Source organism: Mesoplodon bidens (assembly GCF_964165515.1).
Source record: "Mesoplodon bidens genome assembly, contig: HAP1_SCAFFOLD_190, whole genome shotgun sequence".
NCBI classification, from domain to species: domain Eukaryota; kingdom Metazoa; phylum Chordata; class Mammalia; order Artiodactyla; family Ziphiidae; genus Mesoplodon; species Mesoplodon bidens.
The window spans coordinates 418,369-445,924 of record NW_027671870.1 but is presented as its reverse complement, the minus strand read 5'-3'; the positions used below and the strand labels follow the sequence as shown (position 1 = coordinate 445,924).

Sequence of the window (27,556 nt, the reverse complement as noted above, 5' to 3'; positions counted from 1 at the left end):
CGTTGCAGGCCACCCCAGTGCTGCCTTGGCTCTGGCCACAACTCAGGTCACCCCTCTCCAAGTAAGTGCACCCCGTTCTAGTCACTGGGGAAAACCAGTCTGTATGCCAACCCAAGGGAGATGGCAAACACCTCTTTGACCTCTCCTCTCCTCCAGCCCTCACGGAGAGAGCATGAGAAACACTCGAGGTCACCTGGCTTTCCTTTCCTTTCCCACACCTCCAACCCGCCCCTCAATGCTGCCGGGAGTGAGGCTTTTTCGAGAAGGGAGGTGGTACAATCCTTCCTGATACCCTGCCACGCTTTATCATCTCTATCCCGAATAGAATGTCACCACAAAGGCAGACACGTTCCCAGCCTCAGAGTCCAAGGAGGATGCTTCTCCTTAAGCACCGGGGTCAACACACAGCAGAGCAAGGTCTCCTGATGTGTTCACTCCGAAGGGTTGGTCATGGGGCACAGTGGCCTGACCGCGGGGACAAGACTCGATCTAAGCAAATCTGAAGACACATAAGATCCCAGGTGCCACATACGGCTTTCTCTAATCTTATACGAGAAGAGGGTACACATAAGTATCGTCCCATGGACCTCACGTGCCTTGGAAGGCCCCTATGGTAGCCGTTTGGGGAGGATCCCTTCCCCAAGAGTTTAGTGACTGAAACTGTGCAATTGCAGTCACTGACTCCCGTGTCCTTTGGGCTCTAGGGGTGTGTTCCAATGAGGGCAGTTGGCTGGGGAGCCCTCCCACCCCCCAAACTTTTCTGGAAAAGTTCCACTGCATTATGTGAGGTCGGTGGACACTTGGTGAGGAATTCACTCACCCCCCAACCCATCCACCCTCATCTGCTGAAGGGGATTTCTAACTCCTGCCACCCCACAGAGCAGCTGGGCTGGCTCTCGACCACACACTGGCCACGCTCACCCGAGCGACGGACACCTGGACGTTGTAACACGGCAAAAGGGGGTCTTTGGAAAATTCAAATTCCAATAGGTCACCATAGGCCTCGTTGCTGTCATCCTGGTCCTCCGGTCCTGGGGGATTTGCTAAAACATCGTAACCACTTTCATCATCTGGTTCTAACCGGGGTGGGGGGGCAAACAAGAGAGAGGTCAGTAAGCTGGAGCAAGATTCCAGCTGTTCTCCAAAAGGACCCTGGAAAAATTCTTTCCCAAGCAAGCCCTGCTCACAGCACCACCCCCACCCCCACCCCCACAAGCCCAACTGAAACGAACAAGGCTGCTCACCACACACAGCTGCCAGAGAACTCCGAAGAGCAACCGGGGTTACGTTGTCAGGAGCCTGCAGGTTATTTAAACAGTCTGGAGAGAGAGGGGGACAGAGAGAAAGAGAGAGAAACAAGGTAACGCCTGCTGGTAAGAGGCAAATGCTGCTGGAGTTCGAGAACATCTCACGCTGGGGCTGGTGTCACCTCCTGACAAGTCCCACTGCACACGCCTCCAGGTATCTGACTGAAACCTCCCCACGCGTCCACCCGCCCTCCTGAGGGACTGCCCGCCTCACCGCCCCAGCCTGCCAAACAAAAGCTAGCCTGGCTAGCTAAGAGTTTTCCAGCCCCCCACCTTGCAAAACTCAAAGTATGGATCTCTTCTTTGACAGACTAACGTTGGACCGCTTTTCCCAGTAAAGGGTCACTTAGAGTAAACGGGGGGTGGGGGTAGGGGGAACCCAGGTGAAAGGCTGTGAAGTCACCGTCTAGATGCTTGAACAAGACCGTGTCTTGACCTCTGCCATACCTGTTAAGAACTTCTCCAGACGTTCGCTGTGGTTCACTTTCTTGATGGTTCTACCTGAGTACGTAGCCAGGGTAGGATCAGCACCGTAGGAGAGGAGCAAGCGGACAATTTCGAGATGATCATTCTTGACAGCATCGTGGAGAGGCCTAGGAGAGGTGCGGGGGGTTACACCTGTGCACGCGACGCTTGCTTCTAAGGACACGGGGCAACATCGAGCGTGTGCGGCCAAGCCTCGTAGGCGCGCTATTTCACCGAGGAGGTGAGCGTACGGTCGCTGCGACAAATTACTCTGTTATTTCAACACATAACCCTTTACGGGGCAGGTGAAGGGACCATCTCAGGCCTAATTCTTCAATGCAAATCTCTCTTAATGCATGGCCCAAGGAGGAACTCAGGCCACGATGAAAACGTTTCCAATGAACTTAAATAGTGACAGACTGTAAGAAGGAAAAGTATGGCGGGGTGGGGGGAAGAACCCCAGCATCACAGAAGCAGATACGAGAAGCCATTGTTACACCATTACAAACAAAACCCCAAAAGTGCAGTTTGTAGAAGAAACTAGGGGCAAAGTGGAACCTCTCCTGAAACCAACGTGGAGATGAGTGATCAACCCTCTCGCCCAGCAGCAGTCGACAGGCAGGGCGAGTCCTCAGGAGGGCACAGAGTCCTCCTGCCCGTGTCCGCTGGGGTCGGGAACACTGGCCGCAGCCCCATCCAGAAAGGATGCTCTGTGGACGCCATGAACCACCAAACACCTCACGGTTCTGCTGATTTCATGACCGTCAGGAAAGCCCCGGTGCCCTGCCTCGTGGTGGCGTCCCAGGTACAACCGGGAAGACGCTTGGGCTGACGCAGACCTGGGCCTCTGGCCAGTAAACCGAGGTCAAGGACAGGGTGGGGGCCAGGCCCGGGGATGTGGGTGGACACGGCAGGTCCTATCAAGCCAGGTGCCACTGGACCTGTCTGAACTCCTGCAACTTTCAACTCACATATACGTTCAAGATTGTGATTCAACAGACGCTGGTGAAGAGTCCAGGGTCTTAAAAGAGAACACCCCTGATTATTCATGCAGGCTCAACGTTTTCAGGGACTTCTGTCCATAAGAGCGTCACAGAGTTTTAAAGTTCTATGTACATTTGCCAGAAAGATCTGTCCGATTCCATTCTAGAGGACTCCGCCATCAGTGTGCTTACATGGCATTCACTCTCCATCTTTCCTTCTGGGGTTCCCCGCACACCCTGAGAACCACTGCCTATGCCCCAGCAGGGCCAGGCCAAGAGCAAGACCACCACTGACCCGGTTCCATCCTGGGCACTGCAGTTGACATCGGCGCCATATTCGAGGAGGTGTCATACGATGTTGAGCCAACCTCTTGCACAAGCCTCGTGCGGGGCACAGTAACCCGTGTTGTTGCGGTGGTTCACATCACAAATCTTGTTCTCCAGGCAGTACAAGACCACTTCCTACAGAGAGAGGAGAGGAGAGGAGAGGAAATACCATCAGACCACCATACAGTGAACCTTGTAAGGGTGACCTCCCCATAGCTTGGCGGTGCCCACTTTCAAAGGCATACATTCTTGGGACCAAAAGCCCACCATGGCGCGGGCAGGCGGCAGACATCCTGGTGGGGGGCGAGAGTGCGTGTGAAGGGCTTGGAGATGCAGACAGTGTTCTCTAAGGCTCTGCTGCACCAGTGGCCTGGCCATGGGCACGTTACCATTGAACTTCTCCAAGCTTCCACAGGGCTGCTGAGAGGACGCATTCGGATAGCGATGAAAGCCCTCAGCCCAGGGGCCGACGTGACCAGTACAGAGGTGTCACGGCTGCTAACATCTTAGATGACACATTGCCAAGCACAGACCATTCTCACTTGATGGGTCTGTTCAGTCAGTGGCAGTGGACGATAACACAAGTTTAGATAAAAGTATGGATGACCAACACTTAAAGAGAGCTTAAATCAGCCGGAGAACATTCCCCAGCTTAGAGAAGCAGGGACACCCAGGTCAGCTACATCCTCGCGCCCCCTGTTAAGACCCCAAATCAGAACCTGGGCCTCAGATGCTCTTGTCTGTATGTTAAGTAGAGTTAAAGAGAAGCACTCTCCCTCCATCCTCAAGGAATGACACAAAATGCCTCCAATAACCCCACCCTCTATTTTGCCTCACTCCAGCCTCTCGGGGCAGAATCAGTCTAATATTTTCATATTTACTCAAGTTAATGACAGGAACCTGATACACCACAGGCTGCAACCTCCACATTTCAAGAATCAAATAAAACGTTCACCGCCCACCCCCCCGGAGATGTTCTGTGTCATCACTGTGCATTAGAATCACTGTTATTAACCTTATTTCTTTGGCTTGTTAAAATATTAATATGAACCACTCCCAGTAAGCAGAGCAGGAATTTATTCCATGTTTTATTACCTTAAGAAAGTTTTCAGACACATCGAAAGCATTTGCCACCAGAAAACACGTTATACTGTTTATACTGGGTAAGTCGTGCCCAGCAGAGAGCTGTCAGGTTCTGAGAGCTGGGAGTAGGCAGAACGTGCATGTGGCCCAGCACATGGTCTGCTGGGTAAGGGGGGATGGGATGGGGTCAGAACAGGCCTCCTTGTGACATCTCTCAGGTAACTCATCTGTTAAACCTAAAACGGGGGTCATTCTAGCCGCCCGTAAGTGCGAGATGGGTTCTGTAAAACCTTTTATGCCCTTTGGAGGACACGCCAATCAAAGGTGACCGCTCACTTGGGAGCGAACTAGAATGTTCCATTTGCTTACCACGTGAACCTAATGGGGCATGCTGGTAAACCTGGCCATCGGTGCCCCGTTACTTCAGGTCACTGCAGCAGCTCCCTTCCAAAACAAGAGGAGGAAGAGAAAAGGCACGCCCACGAATGCGTTTCTCCGTTTACATCCCAACCTGCCAGAAAGCCCACAATCCTCTGGGCTCCCAGGCCACCTGCCCCGAGCCCTGGTATCCAGGACACCGCATGAAGCTGCTGCTCTTTTAGCAGGCCCTCACTAGCCAGACTTGAGTGGACGGCTGCAAGCTAATGAGTTGTGTGCCCCAGCCAGGGAGAGGCCCTGTCACGTGGCTCTGGGATCAGCTCTGAACGCCACCAACTGCTGTGCACAGATCAATTTACTCAACCCAGGGTTTATTTGCTGTGACAATCATGGCCTTCACCTGGAAACCTTCGTCATTACTAGGGCGGATTCAAGGGTACCTAGAAATGAAAGGCCGTCCAAGCCGATGGGTAAGTCAACTCTCTTCTCCTGGAAGATGGCAGCAAAGGCAGCAGTAGCCCCACGGCCAGGTCAGACTTTTTGCCACGGGCTGTCCTAACTCAACCACGTTGATCCCACTATTTACACAGTGCTTCTCATTTCCCCAGATGAGGACGTCTTCTGTCACCCACAGGAACCCAGGAGATAGCAGGAAAGGAAGGTAGTACTATCCTCACTCAACACTTGGAAACTGAGGCCCAGAGATATTAAACCCCAAGTTCAATTAACATGAAGTACTAGACCTATAACTCAGGTCTTTGGTACCTGGTCAGCTGGGAAGATTCAAAAGGCCCAAGAGGGCCCCAGTTAGAGGGATGCAATCCAGCTGTGACGAGCATCCCACAGGCCTTCTCCGTTGGGGGTCAAGTGGGCTAACTACACTCTCCTAGCTACGAGGGTGATGGCCTCTAAATGGATGGCAACCGTCGCCACCAACACTTTCTCTAACTGAAAGGTGAAGAGGCGGGGCGAGTCTGTCGACGCAACACATTCCTTGGTTTATTTTCTCCGCTAGAAATAAACGGGAGTGTCTGAAGGGCAGCCCAGCCATTCCCAAGCAAAGTCAAACTGCTTTTGTCGGACAGCTCTCTGTTCGGCGGCTATAAGCCGAATGCCATTACCCGCAAAATGTAACCATAAAGGCCATAAGCCCAACGTTGTTAGCTAATTAAATGCCTCATTAACTTTTTAAAAAACATGACTTATTCAATTCATACAAAATTTAACCATCACCGCTAAAGGCACAAGCATGTGGTTGCACACTGGCGTTTTAGCCTAAGAAATAGAAGCCTTTTTCCCAGGAGGGAAAGGTTTGAGGTCTTTGGCCACGCAAGTGATCTGTTTAACGCGGATCTGAAGCCAGAGTGTGTTTCTAAACTTCCAGAACCAGATTACCACGACATAAAGCTCAGACAGCCTTTATACTGCACATGGTATCTTTGGCTAAGCAGAAGAAAATAACCAAGAATGCTGAAGACAAAACTTCAGGAAAACCCTCCCAAACCACACCCTTCTCTGGTTAAACAAACTCTCCTTCCATTTTAAAAGGTTTAAGCTGACACATCTCCCAACTGGGCCATCATCCCAACATTTAAAATTCTGCCCAGAGAAGTCCCAGAAAGTTGGGTTCAACGTTGAAAGCGTTCATCTACTTGTCACAATGTTCAGCATCAACACTGGTGATCTGTGTAATCTACATATTGAAATTTACATTTGAAGAAAAAAACAAATCCCACCGTAAACATTCCCAAGGCTTCCTGTGCAATCAAAGGCCAGGTAGCCTAAAACAGTATGGATCAAGTGCCCCTTGGTCCAGGCCTCAGAGCCACCAAACCAAAATGGAAACTGTCTTAGAGGACCAACGAGGGTCTTTTGACGTCTCTGGTCCCAAAGGGAGGCTGCTGGAAATGATGCCGAGTTCACAGGTGGGGCTCGGAGCCCCGCCCTCCAGGGCGGGTGCAGCAGCACCCCGTCCCCCCATCTCCAGCACTTGCTGGAAGCGGGAGTCTACTTTCTCAACCCTAACCCAAAAGTTGGGGTGAGGGGTCTCCCCCCCACCTCCAGCGTTTGCTGGAAGCAAGGAGACGATCTTCTCAACCACGGGGGGTCTAGCTCAGCACTTTGTGCAACATCTGCTCTGTCCTCCTAGGCGCCCGCTCTCAGCCGCTCTCAGCTCTTGGGAAACCGACTGGGTGCTCCTTGGACTTCACCTGCAAGTAACTGCGCCAACTACCAGAAAGTGCTCTCTAGCTAATGGAGAGGTCTCCAAGAGACGCGCAGATATAAACAACAGCACATTCAACCCACAACAACAACAAAAAACACCCCCAAACTAAGCAGAGCCCTAGTGCTTCCAACTTCCCACCCCCAGTCATGCCTTAGGGCCAAGGCAGGCACACTTTGAAGGGCTCACGGCGCTATGGACCGGGGTGGGGGGACACGACGGGGGACGGGGGACAGGGGCACGGAGCTGGCTGAGGGTGTGGGCGCCAGGGCTCCGGGCCAGCCTGGGTCCTGCCACCCCAGTGCTCAGCCACACCTCCACGCTCAGCCTGCTGAACCGCCTTTTACTGTCACCGTTCAACTCCCAGAGGGCTGATGGCAGCACAGAAAAATGCCTTTGCCCTGTGGGCTATTACATCCCGATTGCTCCTGACAAGTATGGTGGGGGAACTGCACAGGGCAGAGAGAGTCATGTGTCTCACAGAGGTTTTGAACTGTAAAAAGGGCAATTCCAATGTAAGCCCGTCTTGCTGAGGAGCGTGGTGGGCTGTGGAGCACTGCTGGATTGCTACCTGTACAGGTATCAGCCAACCCCTCTGAGGCTCCGTTTCCTCATCCGAGAGTGGGCTAGTACTCGTTACTCCCAAGTGAAGATGTTAAAAGGGTGAAAGGAGTTACTACAGATCACACGGGCTTAGGCAGACATCAGCTATCTTTCTATGTTGCTCTAGCAATAGAGGCCATCACTGTCATCAGCCGTGCTGGGTTGGGATACAGCAGTGTGGACAGGGAGTTTTGTGCAAGGCTCAACCCCTGCTCCCCGCCCATCAGCCCTCGGCTCCCGTGCCCTCTCAGAAAGAGACGGCTCAGGTCTGCCCCACTCCCACCCCTACTCTGCACAGACACTTCCCACCCGCTACCCCACAGGGGCATCACTCTGCCCCAGACAGCACAAGTTATTAGAGCTAATAACTACTCTCCCTCTTGCTATTCAGAATCCAAAAGGGCTCATTAAAATTCCCCTGGTCGCCAAGCCCTGGGTTAGGTCAGATTTTATATCAGAGATAAGTGAGCCGGACTGGCCGAAGCAGCCTACCTGCCTGAACGGGAACGGAACATCAGAGAGGCCTGCCTTTCTTTTCACACCACGACTGAACAAGCCACCAAAGAGCCCGCAGTGTGAGCGGGGCCAACACAAACACCCTGCTGGAACACCCAGCCCAGCCCGCCACGTGGAGGGGCCTGGGCTCTGAGACCCGCCCCCCATCCCCAGCCAGTGTGTCCCCCACCCAAGGAGCAGCAGCCGGCGGATCCTGATCTGGGGCACCCACAAGGATGCTCACCTTGTAGCCAAGCCGGGAGGCCTGCTGTAGGAGAGTTTCGCCCACGTTCTTATTGACAATAAGTCTCCGCGCTTCCGGGGGCATCGGGCGGGACTGGGTGGTCTCTGGAGGGGAGCTTGAGCACGTCAGCTGCGAGGCCTGGGAAGCTGGTAACAATTGCTGCAAACGGTCCAAGGGCTTCTGGTCCTGCTTGGCCGGCGAAAGATCATAGTCGGAACTGGGCTCACGCCGCTTTCAAAATCTCCGGACGGTCACCTATCACGAAACCAGGCAGCGCACACATTTCAGGCTGTCCTTCCACCGCCCGCCTGGTTCGCCTCCTCCCTGAGGTACAAACCTGAGTGGAGGAAAGCACTTTTCCTCCTCTCTGTGTGGGGGAGGCGGGGCGGGGGGCAGGGGGTGCATTTTTACTGGCTGGAAACCTCACCACCACCCAGGAGACAGGTCCCCTAGGAAGGGGCAGTGACGTTCTGGGGGGAGGGGTTCAGGGAAAGGAAAGCTTTGTCCCCAGAAGCAGAGAAGTAGGCAGGCGGGTGTTCCTGCACAGGCCTGGGGGCGGGGGAGAGCCAGGGGCAAGAGGTACCTTGCCGTCCGCGTTGTCCACGTAGGAGTCCCCTGGCAGCGGCAAGCCCCGCCTGGGCTCCTGAGGGATCAAATGCTTGGTTTTGCACGGTCGCTTCCCGGATGGTTTCTCGCTGTTGTCGGTGTATTTCTGCGGCGGGGGCGAAGGCTGCCAATCCATTTCTTCGTCCACGCACAGCACATCTGTCAGGGGGAGAAGAAGCGGGCGTCACACAGTTGTAGCCGGTGAGGAAACAAAAGCCCACTGTGAGCACGGATCGTTGGAGCAGCTTCAGTTTTTAAAGATATACCGATTATGTTTTCAAAGCACTAATATTTTAATTATCCCACATTCAACCGGCAATTAGGCTAAGCCACGACACGCCAAATGGCAAGTCGCTTCAAAGGGCCGCAAGAGAGGGCAGAAGCCAGCCCTTCGTGCGCTCCCGTCCCCACCCGTGGGGGGCCTGGGGGCTCGGGACAGGGCGACTGGGGACAGCCTGAGGCTGGAATGAGGGCACTGACAAGCGCCCGGGCTCACCCAAGACTTCCCTTGCTGCCCAGCCGCGGGCTGGGTGATGAGGAGCAGCCCAGGAAGTCGCGCTTCCGTCTCACTGTCCATTCCATAAGGAAGTGTGCAGGCTGAAAGGACCTCATGAAGAAAACTCCCGCTCGCCACACGCTACTCTTGTCAACTTGGATGGCGCTCAGGTCCCCTCCAGGGCCGTTTCCCACAGAGGGCGGGTGATCCACCCTCCAAGAGCGCCCCCCGCCCCGTGCGTACCCTGTTCATTGTCACTGCATTTAAGGGACTCCTCCAACCAGCTTCTGTTGCTTTTGGCCTCTGCCCTTTTCCTGCCAGGTTTCTCTTCGGAGATGCTATTGCCCTGGGGGGTGACCGCAGGCTGAACCGCCTGGGTCACTTCCTTCCTGCCCTACCGGCCAGGTTTGCTCTCTGCTCCCGCCGTTCTCTAAGGTGCAGCAAGCGGCGCTGCTTTCTGGGATGGAGCCCTGTTAATTCAATGCACACCTCAGGTTCTCAGCTCACTATAATGTGGCTCTTCTAAGTGGTTAGAGGAACTGTTTGTCATTTCTCTCTCAGGCCAGTCCGCTAATGGAGAAACAACTACAAATTAATGAAGAAGCCCCCCGGGGCGGGCCGGGGGGGAAACAAACTGTCTTACACATCACTAACGGGTGGGGGAGGGGAGGGGTGTGGTCACTGTGTTGGCTGGAACTTGTCACCAAGTCTCGGGAGGGGGCCTATTTGCCTTTGGCCACCTTTGGGCTCCAGCCCCGGCACCTGGCTTTGGGGGGGTGGGGGGTGGGGGGTGGGGAGGTGTGAGTGGCTCCCCCCAGGGCTCCAGGGTGGGACTGGAACTTTCCACTGCTCCGCCCCAGGACTTCCGTAGGGTGCCCTGCGGGCCCGAAGCGAAACCGAGCTCACCTTTGGAGACCCGTCTCCGCTTGGCTTTCAGCAGAGAGTCCTCCGGGAGCACAGTGGTCTCAGTGTGGTTCCTATCACCAGAAACCTTGCGCTTTCTGTTCAGCCGGAGGGTGGGGCTGCGTGACGCGTCCGGGGACTCTCTGGGGGGCTCCGTGTCCATGTCCTCAGGAAGATCACTGTCTTCTGGGGCTTTGAAGGGGTCAGGTTTGCTTCCATCATAACACTCCCCTAGGGGAGGGGAGACAACCCGGAAAGGAGGGAACAAAGGTCACCAGGAGCAGGCAGGACCCCCATGCCCAAGGCAATCTGCTACCAACAGACCACCCCCCCCCCTTTGGAGACCAGGGGCCTCACACGCTGGAAGCACAAAACCCTCAGAAAGACGTCCCAAAGGAAGGACAGCTGAACACAACCAGCAAAGAAAGCAGAAAATGAGGCGCGTAGCCCACTCACAATCCATCCTTCAAGGGTCAAGGTGAGGCATCTACACCAGCCCTCTGTAGGCATGTGAGATAACTCCCTGACTGCTTAACTCTCCAAGGTGGCTTACTCTTAAAGGGGGGTGAGTGACCTCACAATAAGATCCAACCCATCAGGGCGGAGCTACAAATTACTATGGAAACAGCTGCTAGTAAACAAAAAAGGCTGATGTCATCAAGAGACCAAATAGCCCCCACCTGCCATCTACACAGACATAGCACCAATGTTCACTTGGGTCAGCAGGGGCGAGGGGGAAGAAAAAGGGTAGGGAAAGAATGGTGGGAGGCTGGGCAGCTGGGGAGACCAAGGGAAGAGGAGCCTGGCCAAGGGAAAGGAAAGGCTTCCCGGTGCACACACAAGGGTCAACGGCAATTTCAAAGAACTCAACCAGATTGCTACAAGTCCGTCTGTCCTCTTTCCACACCCGTGGGGGGAAAAGCATTTCACTGCCATCGAGGGGCTGCTCCTATTTCCTGTCTAGGAAGAAGGCCCTCAGTGACACCAGTCACCCACCTGGCAGGTCTCCAGGCCTTCCTTCCCAGGCAACAAGCATCTAAGGACATTTCAAAGACAAGACTCCAACCCCCTTCATGGGGGGTGGGGGGCGGCGGGCAGGGCTGAACGGCTCACACCCCAGCTCCGCCTGTGCTGCTCCTGCCCCCTCTGCTCAATCTAGCATCCACTTGGGGCTTTTCCTCCAATCACTCCAGCCTAACATCACTCCTCACTTTTGCTCTAGCCAAAGAAACAGTTCAACTGCTTTGCCAGTCACATTGTTTCTAACACACAAATAATTCCATAATGATCACTGTGCTGTTAAAGAGTTCCCCGAAGATGACCCTGTGTCCATCACCGGCCGGGGGTGGGGGTGGGTGTATGAGTTTGGTATTTCGTTAACACCTGAGCTAAGCTCCCACAGCCCGTTTTTCTAGATGAAATCATGGACACAACCCTCACATGCTGCTTGCATTCCTCCTCCTCTCCCTAGACCACTTCAAGTATCACTCCCACTTCTGCCCAGCCAGCTGGTCCCCTGATCAGCCTCTCTTGGGGGGCATTCCCAGCATTTAATGGCAGTCAGTTGTGGGGATGAACCTCACCCTGGCCTGGGCTAGCCTGACCTGTGTTCTCAATGGTGGAACACACTTAGCTTTTCTCCGAGGGTATCCCAAGGTGGGACAGGTCCCCATCTACTCTTGCCGGAATGGTGGAATCACCCCAAACGCGAGGGTCTCCTGTCATGGCAGCAGGAGAAACCCCAAACTCCTGGCCTGTGCTTACGGGTGATGCAGCCCAGGCTGCCGCAGGCCCGGTGAAAAGGGCGTGCTGCAACTCTCACTCCGGCTGCTCTGTGACCCTCTTAAACACTCGGGCAGGAATGGCGCCGCTTTTCAACTCGGCCCCCTTCACTTGTAAAGTGGGAATGTTACCGCTAGCCTCCCTCCAGGGTGGGCTTCATCATCACGGGCCGGGCTCAGCACAGAGAAAGGCTGGAAAATCCCTTTAACCAAAAGATGCCAAGACTTTCAGACCAGCCTGAACCTCAGGCCTGAAATGTAGGAAATTTTAAGAGGTGAGCCCTGCTGGTCACACCACCGGACTTCTCTGGTCCAATCAGCCTTCCCTAAAAGCTCCGTGGGAGGGGATCCACGGAGGAATGGAAGGGCTACCTTAAGAACCCCCATGTCCAATTTGAAAGTTTCTTCTTCCAAACTAGGTCCATCCACCCTTCCCCCAACCCCGGAGCCTTTTAGGGCAAAGATCTCAATTCCCCTCAGATAAGGCCCCCCAAGACCTTACGCTCGTGTGACCTTACCCAGGCCAGTAATAACCCTGAAGGACACCCACCCCGACTGCCCAAGAGACCCATGGCCACCAGCTATAGGATAGAGGCTCCGTGTCACTTGGAGCTTCTCAAAGACTGTTCTAACCACGACCCACAGGAGGACTACCCTCGAGGGCAAAGGAGATGGGGAGATAAATAGACACACGGGGATCCTAACCATCAGGCTTTGCCATCATTGCTACTTTTGGCCCTTCTAAAAGTGGGAAGCCATGTGCCCTTGGTCACCCAGTCTAAGCAAGATGTGAACGTGGTCCCTGCAGCATGGTCCTATGACTCACAGCACATACATCCCAAATTCATTATGGTTGTACCATAGCATCACCTCACAGAAGCAATCACCACAGCAACATTTACAAGTCACTGTGGCAGCAAAGCACCCTCACCACGGTTGAGCCATGCCCAGTGAGGCCTAAACAAGGTGAGAGGGTTCTGAGTTGCTGGAAGGCTCCCCAGGATTAAAATCCCCTTCTCTGTAGCTTAACTATAATAGCACCTCCAGTCAGGGCTAACCTTGTTAAAAGTTACACCCGCTACAGAAGGAGTGCAGGGGATCTCTGTTCCAAAGTAGTTGACAAACGTGCAGGTGCTCAGCTGGAAGAGAAGTTCCCTGAACAAAGAAGTTTCATGAAGCCCCTTGACTGAGGCTTCCTCCAGCTCCTGGCCAGGCACTGCCACTGAGCAGGTCCTAGGCCTGTCCCAGCCAAGTGGTTGGCAAGGGAGATGGTTACTCCAAGTTTGAGAAGGAAGGGACCAATGCCTCCTGGCCCCGCCCCATCTTCAAATGCCACTGAGGGTTCCTAGTGATGAACTTCCAAGTCTGAGGAACCTCCAAACTCATTTGGTGAACTTCCAAAATAAAAATGTCACTCAGCCACCCATGTGATCATAAAGAATAAATGAGTATCTCGGCCACTGTGTTTTCAAGTTAATTCCTTTTTTAAACAAGCCCCTAGCAACAAGATGCACCCACACCAGGACAACCAGGTCCACGCAAACAGCACCCACCACCTTGGAAGCTCCTGGTCCCTCCATGGGTAGGGGCTGCCTCAGAAGGGGGAAGGCATCTTGAAGGCGTCCTGGACCCTCTTTGTGACCCCTGCCCGCCCCAAATCCCCGCCCCAGCTCCCATGTGCTCACAGCTCGGCTCTCGGCCACACCGACACCCATGAGCAGGACCTGAGCCCGTATCAGTTCAAGACATGATGGCCCAAGAACAAGAAGGCCCATTCATTTCCAGCTGAATGGAATGAACACCTGCTGTGCCTTGGATGTGGAGGCCGCAATAAGAACAGTGGCCCCTTCAGGTGACCTTTCCTGACCAGCTATTTACAAACCCCACGTCTCTACAAGACAGAGGGTGGATGGGGAACCCACCTCCGTTGCCCCAACCTTTCAAACGGAGCCCCTCACCTTCCCCAACCCTTCTCCTGCCCTCCCATGGTGGCGATTCATGGCTCACTGGGCCATGTCCCGGGTGCTCCAGGAAGAGACCCGTCGGTCGGTCTGAGATTGGAGGCAGGCGGTGGGGGGAGGGGGCTTTCAGAATCATCTGGGGCTCAGGCCCTGCTCCCCATCAGCCACACCGAGTTCTCGTCTCCACACTCAGCAGGAACGACTGGGAAGGACGCACACAAACGTCTCTGGGAAGAAGGGCGGGTGAGGCCACTGAGACGTGAAGGGCAGCGGCCACCCTGGGTTTGGCCACGTTGCTGGAGAGAAGGGCGAGAAGACTCGAGGCCGGTTAACTGCCCGCTCCCTTCCTCCAGCCTCCCTCACCGTCCACCCAGAACAGGCAGATCCCCTCCTCAGAAAAGCGCATCCCCGTGAACTTGGCCTTGCCCACTTTTATCACCTCTCTCTGAGAAACTTCCCCAGGGGCTGAGTTATGAGGCCACTCAGGAGGGTAAGGGCTGCGTGTCAGCTGTGAGCACAGGCAAGGAGGGAGGCCTTCTTGCTGCTTTACTCCGGGGTGGCCTGGACCCTCCGTGTTTCATTCCAGTCCCGAGGGGGAGGAGCTCGGAACCGTCTACTCCAGGCACATCAAGAGCCCCATCCCTCGGGTAAGGCCGCCACTGACTAGCCACAGAAATCCCCGTCTACGGGAGCCACGTAGGACAAACCGGTCCCGGTGTGGCTTACCCAGACCCCTGGCCACAGGCCTTTGTCTGACCCCAAAGAGGAGCTGGGGGAGGGCAGTGCTCCAAGCAGCAGAGAGAAGCACACGCTGTTGCTGACCACAATTTTCCCGAACTGCATCAGGCACCCACGACCTAAGCGTGCAGGTGAAAGCCGACCCTACGACTGGGTCCAAGGGCCTGGACCTCCCAAACGTGCCCACCACCCCCGACTGTCCCGTCTCAGGAGGATGTCACGGCCACCCTGTCCTCGACGTTCACCTAGGTGCCCTCACTCACCATCACCGGTGAGGTTTCCGGGGTCCGGAGCAGGCTGCAGGCCACAAGCACGCACACTGAAGAAAGCAGGAGAAAGACCTCCACTGGCTGCCAACACATCTCATTAGCCCAGGGAGTCTCGAGGGCAAAGCCCGAAGTCAACCCCAGTGGGGGAGCAGCTGATGGGACCGCAGAGTGCGACTCGAGGCAAACACGAGCTTTCTCTCCATTTTGCCTCCAAAACCTAATACACCCCGCCGGGTAGGAAGAACGCCCTCGTCTACCCCACGCCCTTGGAGCGCACTGTCAACGCCTAATGACTGCAGAGCCTGCCACAGAAAATAATTATGCTCATCCTTCTGGTGCCTTCGTCAGCCCTCATCGCATTTTAACGAAACCTCTGCCTTTGGAGGGAGAATCCGAGTAGTCTCCACTCCCTCCCACACGAGACTGTCACCCTGGAGGGTCTGGCTCTGGCTGCAAGTGTCATTCCACTGCTACCCAAAACCCGGATCCGTACCTGCTACAAAACAGAACGCGTACCTGCGACGCTGGAGGTCTTGCACTGCCATTCCTCTGCTCTGCTCTATCAGACTATTACTAACTACAGGACGAGCATTTCTCCGGACAAAGGAGATGCGTGCCAGGAAACAACACTTCATAGGTGCTTCACTCCTGGATGCCGCAACGCTCAGAAGGACACCCAGCCTTGCAATCCACAGCTGGGAAGGGTGGCCAGAGCAGCCCGTTCTCGAACAGCCAGCACCCCGACGCTGGGCCGTCGGAAGCGTATTGTTTCCTCTCACCTCCCTCGGCACTGGGAGCGGAACCGCCCCGTTCCCACCGACGTGGTACCACACGCGAGCCGCCTGGGTTCACTTACATCTCTCACTGTCGTTCTGGTCGGCAATGGCCTCCTCCAGGGCGACCGACTTTGGCTTTTTGTCCTGACTTCCTTTCAGCCTTTCCCAGTCAGCGGGGCTGAATTTGCGCACCTCGGAGTCTTTGGTCGTGGGGTGGCCACCTTCTCGCTCTTTCATCTCCAACTCTGAGAAGCGCATCACTGCACGCTAGAAAGAGAACGGAGATGGAAAAAAGACACACCTTACCACCAAAGCTATTTCACTGCCCTTACCTTAAAGGAAAGTATCTTCAAAGAAAAGTTTGCCCAAAACCAACCACAATTTATGATACAACTGAGATATTTTAAAATTGAACGATAAAAATGTAAGAGTGTCTATGTGTAACTAGTCACACACTCTTTATTCGTAAAGCCATATGTATGTAGAGGTATATGTGGTGTGTATGTATAACCATACATACACTGTGGCATAGAGACAGACATTCTCTTTCGAAGGTAAATAAAACAAAACAAAAACACAACGCAAAGAAAGCAAAACAAAAGCACAAAAGAAAACAAATGCACAATGAATAAAGACGACCATGGCCCACAAACTTCCCTTTGTATATTTGGAAATGAAATTTAACTCAAAAGGTTTATGTAAGATTCTAGTAATAAAAATTTGAAGAACTGACCTCACAGTAAGCAGCAGGTAGACATAAAATACTGTCCTCTTGTAATCCTTCCATCTATGTAATTAAAATGGGCACTCAATGGATCATTTAGATAACTTCATCCATTTTTATAAGCATAAACCAATTTTTTTCTTAACATTGCAAAACAATTTGGCTTTATTTGTCTTTTAATTAAAAGTAAAACATCTTAAGGAAATTCCTATACAACATCTATCATTCACTAGCAAGTTAAATACATACTCTATCCCTTTAAGCAAGGTTTTTTTTTTGTTTTTTTTTTGTTTGTTTTTTTGGTGGAAAAAAAAAATTGCACGAATCTCACAGACATGCGGCCGCTACACACCTCCACCAAGTATCACGTAAGGCATTCTAAGCAGCGCTTTTAGGTATATTTGTTAACGTACAGTAACGGCAGAGAAATCAAAGTGATTGATAGGTCAATGTCATGCAGTCTTTTAGACATCCTTTGCAATAATTAAAACTTCCGTTATCGGCATTCGAGTGGAGTTCGCTTAAAATCTACAAAATAACTTAAAGTATCCACTTACGTCCCCTTACTGGACACATTTCAAACATTTAAATTATCCTAAGCTTCATTAACCAAATCAGCCCGGTGTCCTGCCCTATCATACCCCCGGCCCCCTCCTCTTCACACATTAAAAAAACCTGACAACTGGTCAGGCTCCTGAAATTCGGGTGGCGGGGGGGCTCACCTGCAATGCCCGCTGCTCCTGGCTGAGCTGACTGGAGTCTGCGTACAGTCCGGTAGCAACACACTTGAACCGGTCGCCCACGTAACCAGCGGAGTTTGCGATTCTCTTTGCCAGCTTAGATGGCTTCGGTTTCAGAACTTTGCCATCGGTTGATCCTGCCTCGTCAGCTCCGTCTTTGGTGTAGGTGGGGGTGACGTCCACACTCGGTGGGGCACTGCCCAGGCAAAATGATTGGGGATCCTCTTGGGTTTTCCCGAAAGTGACCGCAGAGCCGTTGCTCCCCAGGGTTGGCTCCAGGAATGGAGTCGAGACCGGCGTCGCCAGGTTCTCCTTGTTGGTTACCACTGGAACATTCTCCTTGCTTAAGCCGGAAACTGGCTGGCCCGGAGCCTGTTTGAAAGTATAGGCTTTGTGGAAGTCACTGATGCGCCCCAACTCCTCTCTCAGGGCAATGAAATCCCGGTGTGGCCACATTTTACTTTTTTATTTTTAATATATGTTCACATGTTTCCATAAAGGATCCAAGGTGGCCCATAATGTAAGGACACACAATATTAGCTTTAAAAAAACATGAAAAAAAAAAAAAAGGGAAATCATGATCCTGGAAATGGGTTGCATCCTTTTAAGGGGTGAGAATAACAGAATGAGTGAGCCAAAGATTTGGGAAAGGATCTCACATTTCCAAATGTCCAAATCTTAACATTGCACCAAGTGGGAATGTAGCCGTGGCAATATTAACCTGAGAGAGCTCTATGATCGTTGTCTTTACTCATAACTTGGTTGCAAGGTTATACATGACAGGGTAAGTGAAGGAGGGCAAGTAGACAGGTAAGAGTCACGTCCTGATTCTCAACAGAAGGGGCATCACCTCGGGAAGGGACTCCAGAATCCTACAGGAATCCTCTTGATACACTAAATCTTCTAGGTGGCCAAAGGATCTCATGGGACCCTAGCAGCCAGATGGAACTTAGAGAAGTAGCGAAAAGCTACTCAACTGAATGCAAGATATAAGACTAGGAGCAGGTCAGTGACAAGTTCAAGTGCAGATGCTGTGGAGGAGCAGTTCCCCTTGTGCTCGAGCCTCCTCAGAATGTGCAGTGGGAGGTGCAGTACCTGCTGTGTCTCAGTGACCCTCCAGCCTCTAAACTCATCTCTCCTGGGAAGCTGAATTCAAAAAGTCAATTTAAAAAAAAGATAGGGCTTCCCTGGTGGCGCAGAGGTGGAGAGTCCGCCTGCCGATGCAGGGGACACGGGTGCGTGCCCCGGTCCGGGAAGATCCCACATGCCGCGGAGCAGCTGGGCCCGTGAGCCACGGCCGCCGAGCCTGCGCGTCCAGAGCCTGTGCTCCGCAATGGGAGAGGCCACAACAGTGAGAGGCCCGCGTACCGCAGAAAATAAATAAATAAATAAATAAATTTTTAAAAAGATAAAAGTCTCTAGTAGAGAAATTTTATCAGAGCCTCGTATTAAGAGCTGTAGAGCCACAAGTTTCCCACGATACAGCCTTAGCAGAGGCTGTTAAGGCAGTGACAGAAAATTTGTACCGAGGGAAATAGCAGAAGAGTTTGCCTACAATTCACGAAAATGATCCCTGCACTTGGCCTGAAGGAAATCAGCAAACTTTATAACAGCTTGTGTATTTGTATGCGGGATTGAGAATGAATTTAATTTTTTAATTTCTCTGAATTATCACATAAGATTCAGAAGATGCTCTCTCTGCCTAGAAGCCACCCCACTGGGATAACTATGCCTACGGAGTTCCTTTGCCTAGGACTCCTACTTGCTAACAGACTGGCAGCCTGGCCCCAGGGCCTGGTCGCTGCTCCCAGTGCAATGGTGGATATGGTGTCAACGGTTGCAAAATCAAAGCCCCTTACATCCTCTCCATGCCTCTGTCCCGCCCCCCACCCCACTCACCATGGATGTTCAGGAAGCGGAAGGTGTCCTGGATGGGAACGTGGTGCTGGGACTGGTCCAGCTCATCTTCCTCATCTTCTTCATCCACATCATTATCTTTCTCATCCCAAGGAGCAGATCCAGTGGATCCTACCCGAGAAACACACACACACACACGAAGGTCAGAAGTGAGGCGCCCACGTTGCACTGTCACCCCTGCAGCTGACCCACTGTTCAAGCTAGGCACTGCCAGCACAGAGGTTCCTCGGGTTCAGTGTGCACCCTCAATGCCAAAGAGTGGGAACCAAGCGTGTTCACCCCACTCCCAGCTCCTCCTACGGAGCCCCAGTGCAAGCTCTCATCCCCTCCCCTATCCAGGAGCTGCAGACCCTACTCCCTTCTCCTAGAAATCTTTTAATTCCTACTCTAAACCCCTTTCTACACATTAGCATCCCTTCTAAGGACCCAAGGAGCACAGCTTCTCTCCTTTATAAGCTTACTGTGAAGACAGACCCTTCCCTCATGGCAGACCCTCACTAGATTCACTGGAGGTCAAGTCTAAATTATCTGGCTCTTAGTCCAAACTTGCTAAACATTGAGTAAATATAGGGATCAGGTGGTATTCTCCTAGGAAAAATACCATACAAATTAAATGATCACTTACCCATCATTTATAAAGAGAACTTAATAGCCTTCATAATGTCATGTCAATTGATTCTTAGAACAGCCTTTGAAATACGCAGGAAAGATGAGAACCCAGATTTTATAGTGGAAGAAGCTGAGGCTCAAAAGGTTGAATGACTTGATTCAATGTCCCACAAGTAGCGGAATGGAAAGACCGAGGTTTGCAACTCAGACCTTCTAAGTTTTAATCCCTCCTTCTTCTAAACTACCTGGCCTCTCTTCTCAGTGTTGAGTCCCAAGAGAAGTTATTTTTTATAGGACTCAATACCCCCTCTTCTTTCTAATGCTTTACTGTTCCACTGGGTGGGCAGGAAGACTGTGCTGAGTTTATATCTTTTGTTCTCTGGGTTCTTTCTAGGGACAGGATTTCTTGCTTTATTTACCAGTCTTCAACTTCGTAAGCGAGGCGACTTTCAAGTCGACTATCGCTTTCAGGGTCCAGCCCGGAACCTGGCACACTGTCCACCTTCTCCCCAGCAGCTGGGGCCTCACCTGAGGCTGGGGGATGTCACACACTTGATATATCTTCACTGGGTTCATGGGCACCTCCTTGGTGCCGTCGTACATCAGGTTGAATTCCCTGCTCTTGTTGAGCGCACAGCGGAGCTGGGCCTTCCATTTAGCTGGGTCGGGGTCGTCCACCCCTTCCTGGTACTTCCCCTGTCTGCACAGCCCAGGCCTGAGGGACAGGAAACTGCAGTGAGTGCCTGCTTGTTGCCCAGAAACACTGGAAAGTGTGCCCGCCCTCCCTCATACAGACACAGATACACACAGCCCTGCCTGACCGCCCCATCACCCCAACTCCAATTGACAGAGACTGCAGCAGAAAACACCACGCTGGGGACCAGGCAAGGCAGGGCCTGGGAGAAATTAAGCCAAATGCAAATACAGTCTTTTAAAAAGAGGAGCCTCATCTCAAGTGCTTGTGCCAGCGTCATCTGTCAAGACTACAATGGCCTTCATGAAGGGTTGGAAATAAAGAAAAGTCTGGAACAAGTATACACCAAAATACTCATGGTAACTTTCGGATAGCAAGATTTCAGGTAATTTTGTTTTGTTTTGTTGGCCTTATTTGTTTTTCACATGAATTGCTTATATAATAAAAGAAAGGGAGGTGGCGTGTGATATGAAGAATTTAGGCTTGCTGTTCCCTCTCCCTTCAGTCTTTAATCTGATGCACAAATAACTGTTGAAACCAAGTACCCTTAGGAGGAGCAGCCCATAGGAGGGCAGGAAGTACGCTCTGGGGGTTCAGCTGGCCTCAGTGCGAGGCTGAGGGCCTCAAGTCCTAATAAACTCACACCACCTGCCTTTCCCTGCCTCCTCAAACTCCCACATTGGGAACATTTTGCTGGGAACACCAGTGGCTGGTGGTCTGGGCCAAAACCAGTGTGGCCCTGCCTCTCTGGTTTTCAATTTCCAGGTCTAACAGGCATTTATGTGTCTGTTCACGGGATATCAGCCCTCCCCCACTGTTAACATATCTCAGATGTCTACACGTTCTTCAGGGCTGTGACGTATGTGCTGGTGCAGAAAAGGGGGATGTCTTTCGCAGAGGACTCAAGATCAAGAGAACGAGATGGACCGGCCAGACTGCTCCCACTTGACGTTAGGAAGATAAGGTGACCACGTAGTTAGAATTCTGCAGGGGAACACAGTCTATATAGTTTATGGGTTTGCGGATCCACAACTTTTATTTTTTCAGTAATGCCAACCAAGCTCATAAGAGACTGACATATCATCCAGAATGCCAGTCTACTCGTTTTCAATGGGGGATAAAGCTGGTCAGTGACCAGCATGGTTAAGTCCAATAACCTGGACATAACCATGTATGATCTCAACCAGTAACTCCTGTATCTGGTTTCTAATGACAATTCCAAGAACATAAGACCCACTCAACATTTAAATCCAAATTTTCAGATGACTCCAAAGCTAAATGGAAATGATTTGATATTGAACTCTAAATTTGCATTATCTAGACTATCTCTTACCCAGGTGGGTAACCCAGAATCGACACTAAAAGGCTCCTGCTTTCCCAAAAATCACAGGGCATAAAAATGAAAAGCACTGGAAAGGCAAGACCCCCAGTGAATTTGCAAAGCTGCTCTTGTGTCTTTTTCTTTTTGACCTTGAAGCCAGGAGAAATTCTAAAAATACAAATGTATTCATTTTTAAAACTTGACTTTACTGAATAGTGTTCAGATCCCCAAGCCTACAAAAATAATTTTATTTTTTAAAAAATGCTCCCTGCCCCAAAGGAGTTTACAATCCCTTAAAGGAGACAGATGAGTCAATAGATTAGCAATATAGATACTATGTGAACACCAGTAAAACTGCCTAATCCATAAAGAGTCGGGGGGGAGGTAGGGGTGGCCAAGTTTATCAGAATTTATGATTCTAGGGCTGAATCTTGAACATGGGTAGAAGTTAACCAGGTGAGAAGCGTGGGTCACGATACTCTAAGCAGAAGAAGCTTTATGGGCAAAGGCAGAGGCTGAAAAGCACAGTGCTTAGGGGACCTACAAGCAGTTCAGCTTGCGTGGAGGCAGCATGAGATGAAAGTCTGGGCTTGTAAGCAGGAACCATGCCAAGGAGTTTGGACCTGATTCTTAGAACTCTGAGAACCACTGAGAGATTTAAGCAGGTTGTGATGGAATCAGATTTAAGTTTTAGAAAGAACCCTCTAGTTGCAGGACTGAAGAGGGTTTGAAGGGAGGCAAGGCATGAAGATACTACATAGTCTCTACATAACCCCTAGAATAGTGTCACTAGGGTCTGGACTAAGGAGGAGGCAGTAGGGATAGAGGACACAGGTGATGAGCCGTTAGAGACGTTGACTTGACAAAGCTTGAGGACGAACTGAGTCCTTGAAGAAGGTGAGAGAGAAATCAAGGAGGATTCCCTGGTGTAGGGTTTGGGAGACTGGGTGGGTGGTGATGCTGGCCACTGAGATAGGAGCAGGTTTGGAAAGATGATTTCCCTTTGGAAATGTCGGATTTCAAGTGCCTGTGGAAGGCCTAGGGGAGAAGGCCCAGCATGCCCAGGGCAGTTGTTTATCCCCACTCACCTCTCACATCACCTGAGGGGCTCTCCCTGCCTGCCTCCAGCCTGGAAGAAGGTCCACCAGATTACTGACATCTCTGCCCTGTGGGCAAGGACCAATTTCTTTTCATTTCGGTATCCCTGCTCAGGCTTTAGCACACAGTAGGTCAATGTGTATTTGTTGAATTGCCTCAAATTTACAGAAATACACTTCTTGGGGAATGAATAAGTTGCTATTACAGATGGAAGACCAGAAAAACAGCTATGAGCAGAAGGCCAAGGAGACACTGCAGAAAGTGCCGGAGGAGAAAATGCGTGCAGAACAGCAACTGCAGAGCAAACAGGTGTGGGGATGCTCCATAATCCTTGGGGCTGGGACCCCTGGGGCAGTCTGGGTGGCAAGGGAGCCAGCTGCACCACCCCCTGGAACCCCCAAGGCACCACCCCCTCCTCTGATCTCCCTCAGCGGTCCCTGGCTCTGGCCGAGCACAAGTGTGAAGAGTGGAAGAGCCAGTATGAGAGCCACCCCCAGCAGGCAACTGTCCCCTACCCTGCCAGCCCAGTAATCATGAATGCCGTCTTCCTTCTCTTTTTCACAATGTGCTACATATGGATTTTTTAAAAATGAGATTTAACCAGCTTTTAAACCTTTCTTCTTTCTAACAATATTAGTACTCTCTGACTCTCCAAATGCGCCTTTTAAAGTTGATTTAATTCATGGAAAAATCACCCTTCATACTTTCCCTTTCTTTTTTAAACCTCCCCATGGTAGTGTAATGTAGTAGAAGGAGATTTGGCCTGGGAGTTTGGACACCAGGGTTCTAGCTGCAGTAACCCACAGTTACACACGTTATATTATTAAAGAAAAAGTAACTTACAGAAATGTATGAGGCCATTATGCACATATACACAAATATATATTCACTCATACATCCATAAAAAAGTAGTCTGGAAGGTTCTATAAAATGTTAAAGGTGTTCATCCCAGGGTGGAGGAGATATACGTTAACTATATTACCCTCTTAAATTTTTACAGTAAATATATATTACTTTTATAATTTAAAAAACCAAACTTTTCATTTTTAAAAACCTAAAACATGAAAGAAAACTGGAAAACCAACAAAATTTTAAAAATCCCTAAGTCTGAGGCAACGATTTTTTTTATCCGAGTACAAGTGATGAATGAAAATACTAAGAATGGTGTGTGACACCTTAAAGTACAGAAAAAAATACAGTAAGGCAAATAGGCATTAAGATAATAGAATATAAAAAGTTACCCAGATATATTCAGACAATGGACTACTATTCCAGTAATAAAAAGAAATGAATGACTAATATGAACTACACGGATGAGTCACAACAACATGAGGAGCCAAAGAAGCCACGTGCAAAAGGGTACTTATTGTATGCTTCCATTCATATGAATTTCTAGACTAGGAAACACTAATACATAGTGAAAGCAAGCATGTCAGTGGTTGCCTGATGCCAGGCCTGGGAAACGGACTGTAAAAGGACAAGAAGGAACTTTTTGCAGGTATTGGAAGTGTTCTGTATCTTGACTTTGGCGATGACAATATAGATATACACATTTGTCAAAACTTATCAGATTACATGCTTAAAATGGGTACACCTTGTTGAATGTAATTCATACTTCAATAAAGTTGATTTTAAAGTTACATTAAAAAGTCACCGATGGGGACTTCCCTGGTGGCACAGTGGTTAAGAATTCGCCTGCGAATGCAGGGGACATGGCTTCAAGCCCTAGTCTGGGAAGATCCCACGTGCCACCGAGCCGCTAAGCCCGTGCGCCACAACTACAGAGCCTGTGCTCTAGAGCCCGTGAGCCACAACTACTGAGCCCGTGTGCCACAACTATGGAAGCCCACGTGCCTAGAGCCCATGCTCCACAACAAGAGAAGCCACCACAGTGAGAAGCCGGCGCACTGCAACAAAGACACAATGCAGCCAAAAATAAATAAATTAATAATAATTTTAAAAAAAATAGTCCCCTAGATGTCTGAGTGAGACGGAGTTCCTTTAAGCTTTCAGTCCCAGCTCTTCTCTGAAGCCTCCCCTCATGCACCCTGGCAGCATGGGACCACACTGCATCTCTTTAACACCTTGTATTTATCGGTTCCATTCAGATTTGATGCTTGAAAAGTTTTGTATATTTTATGTCTATCTTCCATTAAACTTGGTTCCTCTAAGGCAGGAACAATCATCTCTTTCATAAATTGAGACCATTACAAAAACAGAATTATGTTCCCTTTCCTCTCAATCAGGGGAATTTGAAGTAGGATTGATGAAATCCTGGAAATAATAAGCAAAAATGTCATTTCTGCATTTTTATGGCCAGAGGGTCCTGTGTTTTCATCAGATTCTTGAAGATATCACAGGGCCCAACCATGTTAAGGCTCTCTGCTTTGAATCCATGTGCTTTCACCCAGCTCTATGGTACAAGACACCCTGCCCCTGGGGCAATCTGTCTGTGGTCCCTGCAAAGATGATAAACCCACATCAAAGACACTTACTCTTCTGCATGTCAGTAGACTCTACCGCCATCTCTTCCTCCACAACGATGTCACTGTCGCCATCTTCAAGATTCATTTCTGTCTCATCTAGAACACTGTTTTCTTCCTCTTCCTCCTCCTCATCTTCCTTGGAAACATCCTTTAATGTGGCAAGTAGTCTGTTGTAACCAGAAACTTGTTCTGGTTCACTCTGTGCTTCACTTTCAGAACTTGAAGTATCTATAAACTCTCTGACTAAAAGGAAAATGGGGATTTTGAAAACAAAAATTATATTGTTCTTGTTGCTACCCCACGACTATCATCAGGCCCACAGTGGAACCAAGTTCAGACTTTTCTAAATAAAAACTAGCTTTTCTGCAAATATGCAACCCTATCTATTCAACCAAACCTAGCACCAAATTTGTTTAAAACAGCTAATCTAGCTATGATTCTAGAAGCGCTTCCTCTTCTTTGAACTGCTAATGTTCCACATGGGAAGACAGCAAACTAAACACATGGAGCTTTAGGTTATAAGGCGATCTAACCTATGTGTCAGACATCTGGCACCTTTAAAGGAGCAACAGGAAAACTTACAACAAAAAAGTGTACTTTATTTCTGAGTCTGTGGTAATGAAATACGACCTTTGATGATTTTGCACTCTATTTTATGTTAAGCAAACATGACATTCCCTCTTAGGATTCACCAAGAGCCCTCTGGTAAGCCTCCTTAACAGGTTCTAACAGGCTAATCTCTCAGGACAGTTTCATACTCTAAACTATATTAGTTATCACAATGGCATTTTAACAGACATCTGCACTTAAAACTAAGCAATATTACTAAAATATAGCTTACATCTAAAATCAAAAAGAGTGGAAACGTAGCCAAACTTTATTACCATATATAATCTTAAAAGTAACAGTCCAGAATCTACTATCATAAAGAAGGTATAAAGCATTACCAGTTGACAAGTCTGTGCTTTTGCTTCCTTTCTGGAAACCCTGAGAAGAAACAGGCAATGTTAAACTTTAACTACTAGTATGTAGCAATTAGGAAAAGTCTAATGATACAACTTTAAATGAACATGGCAGACTATACCGTTATAAATACATTATATCTATTGTCAAGTAAAAACTCCATATGCATTTGGACAGGTTTTGGAAGGATATGCCAAATAGATAATAAGAGACGAATGAAAAAGTCTAACAAGACCACATGACAAATACTACAGTCACACAGTAACAGGCTCGCATCCAAAAGATGGGAAATTTGGGCAAATAAAAGCCCTCGGGGTCCACCTTTTCTAGCAAATTTCTTAAGTAGACTATCCCTCTAACTGTTGCTAAAGCACCCCAAAGGGGTGAGATGAGCACTAAGATCATAACTGAGAGTCTGGACACTTCTAGAGGAACCCACAACTACCCAAACATTAGTTTCCTCATGCTCATTGAATAGACAGGTGATGTCGAGGGTCCTAAGCAATTCTTTTTTTTTTTTTTTTAAACTTATTTAATTTATTTATTTTTGCCTGCTATGGGTCTTCGTTGCTGCGCCCGGGCTTTCTCTAGTTGCGGCGAGAGGTAGCTTCTCTTGTTGCGGAGCAGGGGCTCTAGGCTCGCGGGCATCAGTAGTTGCACCACCCTGGCTCAGTAGTTGTGGCTCGCGGGCTCTAGAGTGCAGGCTCAATAGTTGTGGCGCACGGGCTTACTTGCACCGCGGCATGTGGGATCTTCCCGGACCAGGGCTCGAACCCCTGTCCCCTCCGTTGCCAGGCGGATTCTTAACCACTGAGCCACCAGGGAAGCCCCCAAGCAATTCTTTAAAAACATATCAAACGAAAACAAGCTTATAAAATCTCTGCCCAGTCGCCACACAGGAGGCGTGCCGTCTAGCATAAAACCACAGGCTCAACAAAGGGTAGGAAGACCGGTGAAGAACCCCATCTCAGGCGGGAAGCCGCCAGGATCCCCGGGCGAGCTAGGCCGGCGCCGGGGCAGCGTGGGACGCGGCGGGAGCTGCCCTGTCACTACCCCCGGGGCACCGGCGGACCAAACGCGGGGACACGCGGGCTCCCACCGGGAAAGGACGCCGGCAGCGCCGGGCCCAGCCTTGCCTCTCCATACCTGTCATAGAAAGGATGCTCCTCGCCGAAATCCCTTAGATGCTTCTTCTGCTTTTTAGTTAGGGAGTTGAGCAGCTGGCTCTGGCTCCGGCTCCGGCTCCGGCTCCGGCTCCCGCGTTTGCCCATGGGGAAGACGTCAAGTCAGCCAACCTCCAAGAATCGCGTTTTTCACCTGGAAGTAGTCTCGTCAACCCACTCACGCGGGATTGCCAACGGCGCT

General features: G+C 50.6%; 2 protein-coding genes across 2 annotated transcripts in view; both read right to left on the bottom strand.

Annotated features, from left to right (window-relative positions):
• LOC308610883 (BCL-6 corepressor-like) overlaps positions 1 to 17,559 on the bottom strand; it is a gene marked incomplete at its 5' end in the record, with an annotated part of 18,904 nt that extends 1,345 nt beyond the window's left edge. The window contains 10 exons of the mRNA XM_081259882.1: positions 922 to 1,076; positions 1,245 to 1,319; positions 1,755 to 1,900; positions 3,051 to 3,217; positions 8,110 to 8,364; positions 8,693 to 8,874; positions 10,118 to 10,345; positions 15,720 to 15,906; positions 16,373 to 16,426; positions 17,086 to 17,559. Coding sequence (XP_081116008.1) covers positions 8,344 to 8,364; positions 8,693 to 8,874; positions 10,118 to 10,345; positions 15,720 to 15,906; positions 16,373 to 16,426; positions 17,086 to 17,559 — 1,146 coding nt within the window. The 3' untranslated portion in view covers positions 922 to 1,076; positions 1,245 to 1,319; positions 1,755 to 1,900; positions 3,051 to 3,217; positions 8,110 to 8,343. The remainder of the gene's footprint in view (positions 1 to 921; positions 1,077 to 1,244; positions 1,320 to 1,754; positions 1,901 to 3,050; positions 3,218 to 8,109; positions 8,365 to 8,692; positions 8,875 to 10,117; positions 10,346 to 15,719; positions 15,907 to 16,372; positions 16,427 to 17,085) is intronic.
• On the bottom strand, positions 17,504 to 27,556 carry LOC308610884 (interferon regulatory factor 6-like). The gene is made up of 4 exons (XM_081259883.1): positions 27,338 to 27,556; positions 20,049 to 20,344; positions 19,003 to 19,131; positions 17,504 to 17,643 (listed from the first exon to the last, which is right to left on the bottom strand). The coding sequence occupies exons 1-4, from the start codon at positions 27,460 to 27,462 to the stop codon at positions 17,561 to 17,563; spliced, it is 633 nt and encodes a 210-aa protein (XP_081116009.1). The 5' UTR covers positions 27,463 to 27,556; the 3' UTR covers positions 17,504 to 17,560.

What these genes read in the sequence shown, in the direction of transcription:
- LOC308610884 (XM_081259883.1), bottom strand. Translation starts at nt 27,462, where the DNA reads ATGGGCAAACGCGGGAGCCGGAGCCGGAGCCGGAGCCGGAGCCAGAGC. An exon ending in GAGCATCCTTTCTATGACAG is followed by an intron (nt 20,345 to 27,337) that starts GTATGGAGAGGC and finishes CCTGTCCCTCAG; the next exon opens with GCCTGGGCTGTGCAGACAGG. An exon ending in CCGCTTCCTGAACATCCATG is followed by an intron (nt 17,644 to 19,002) that starts GTGAGTGGGGTG and finishes GTTTTTTTAAAG; the next exon opens with CTAATATTGTGTGTCCTTAC.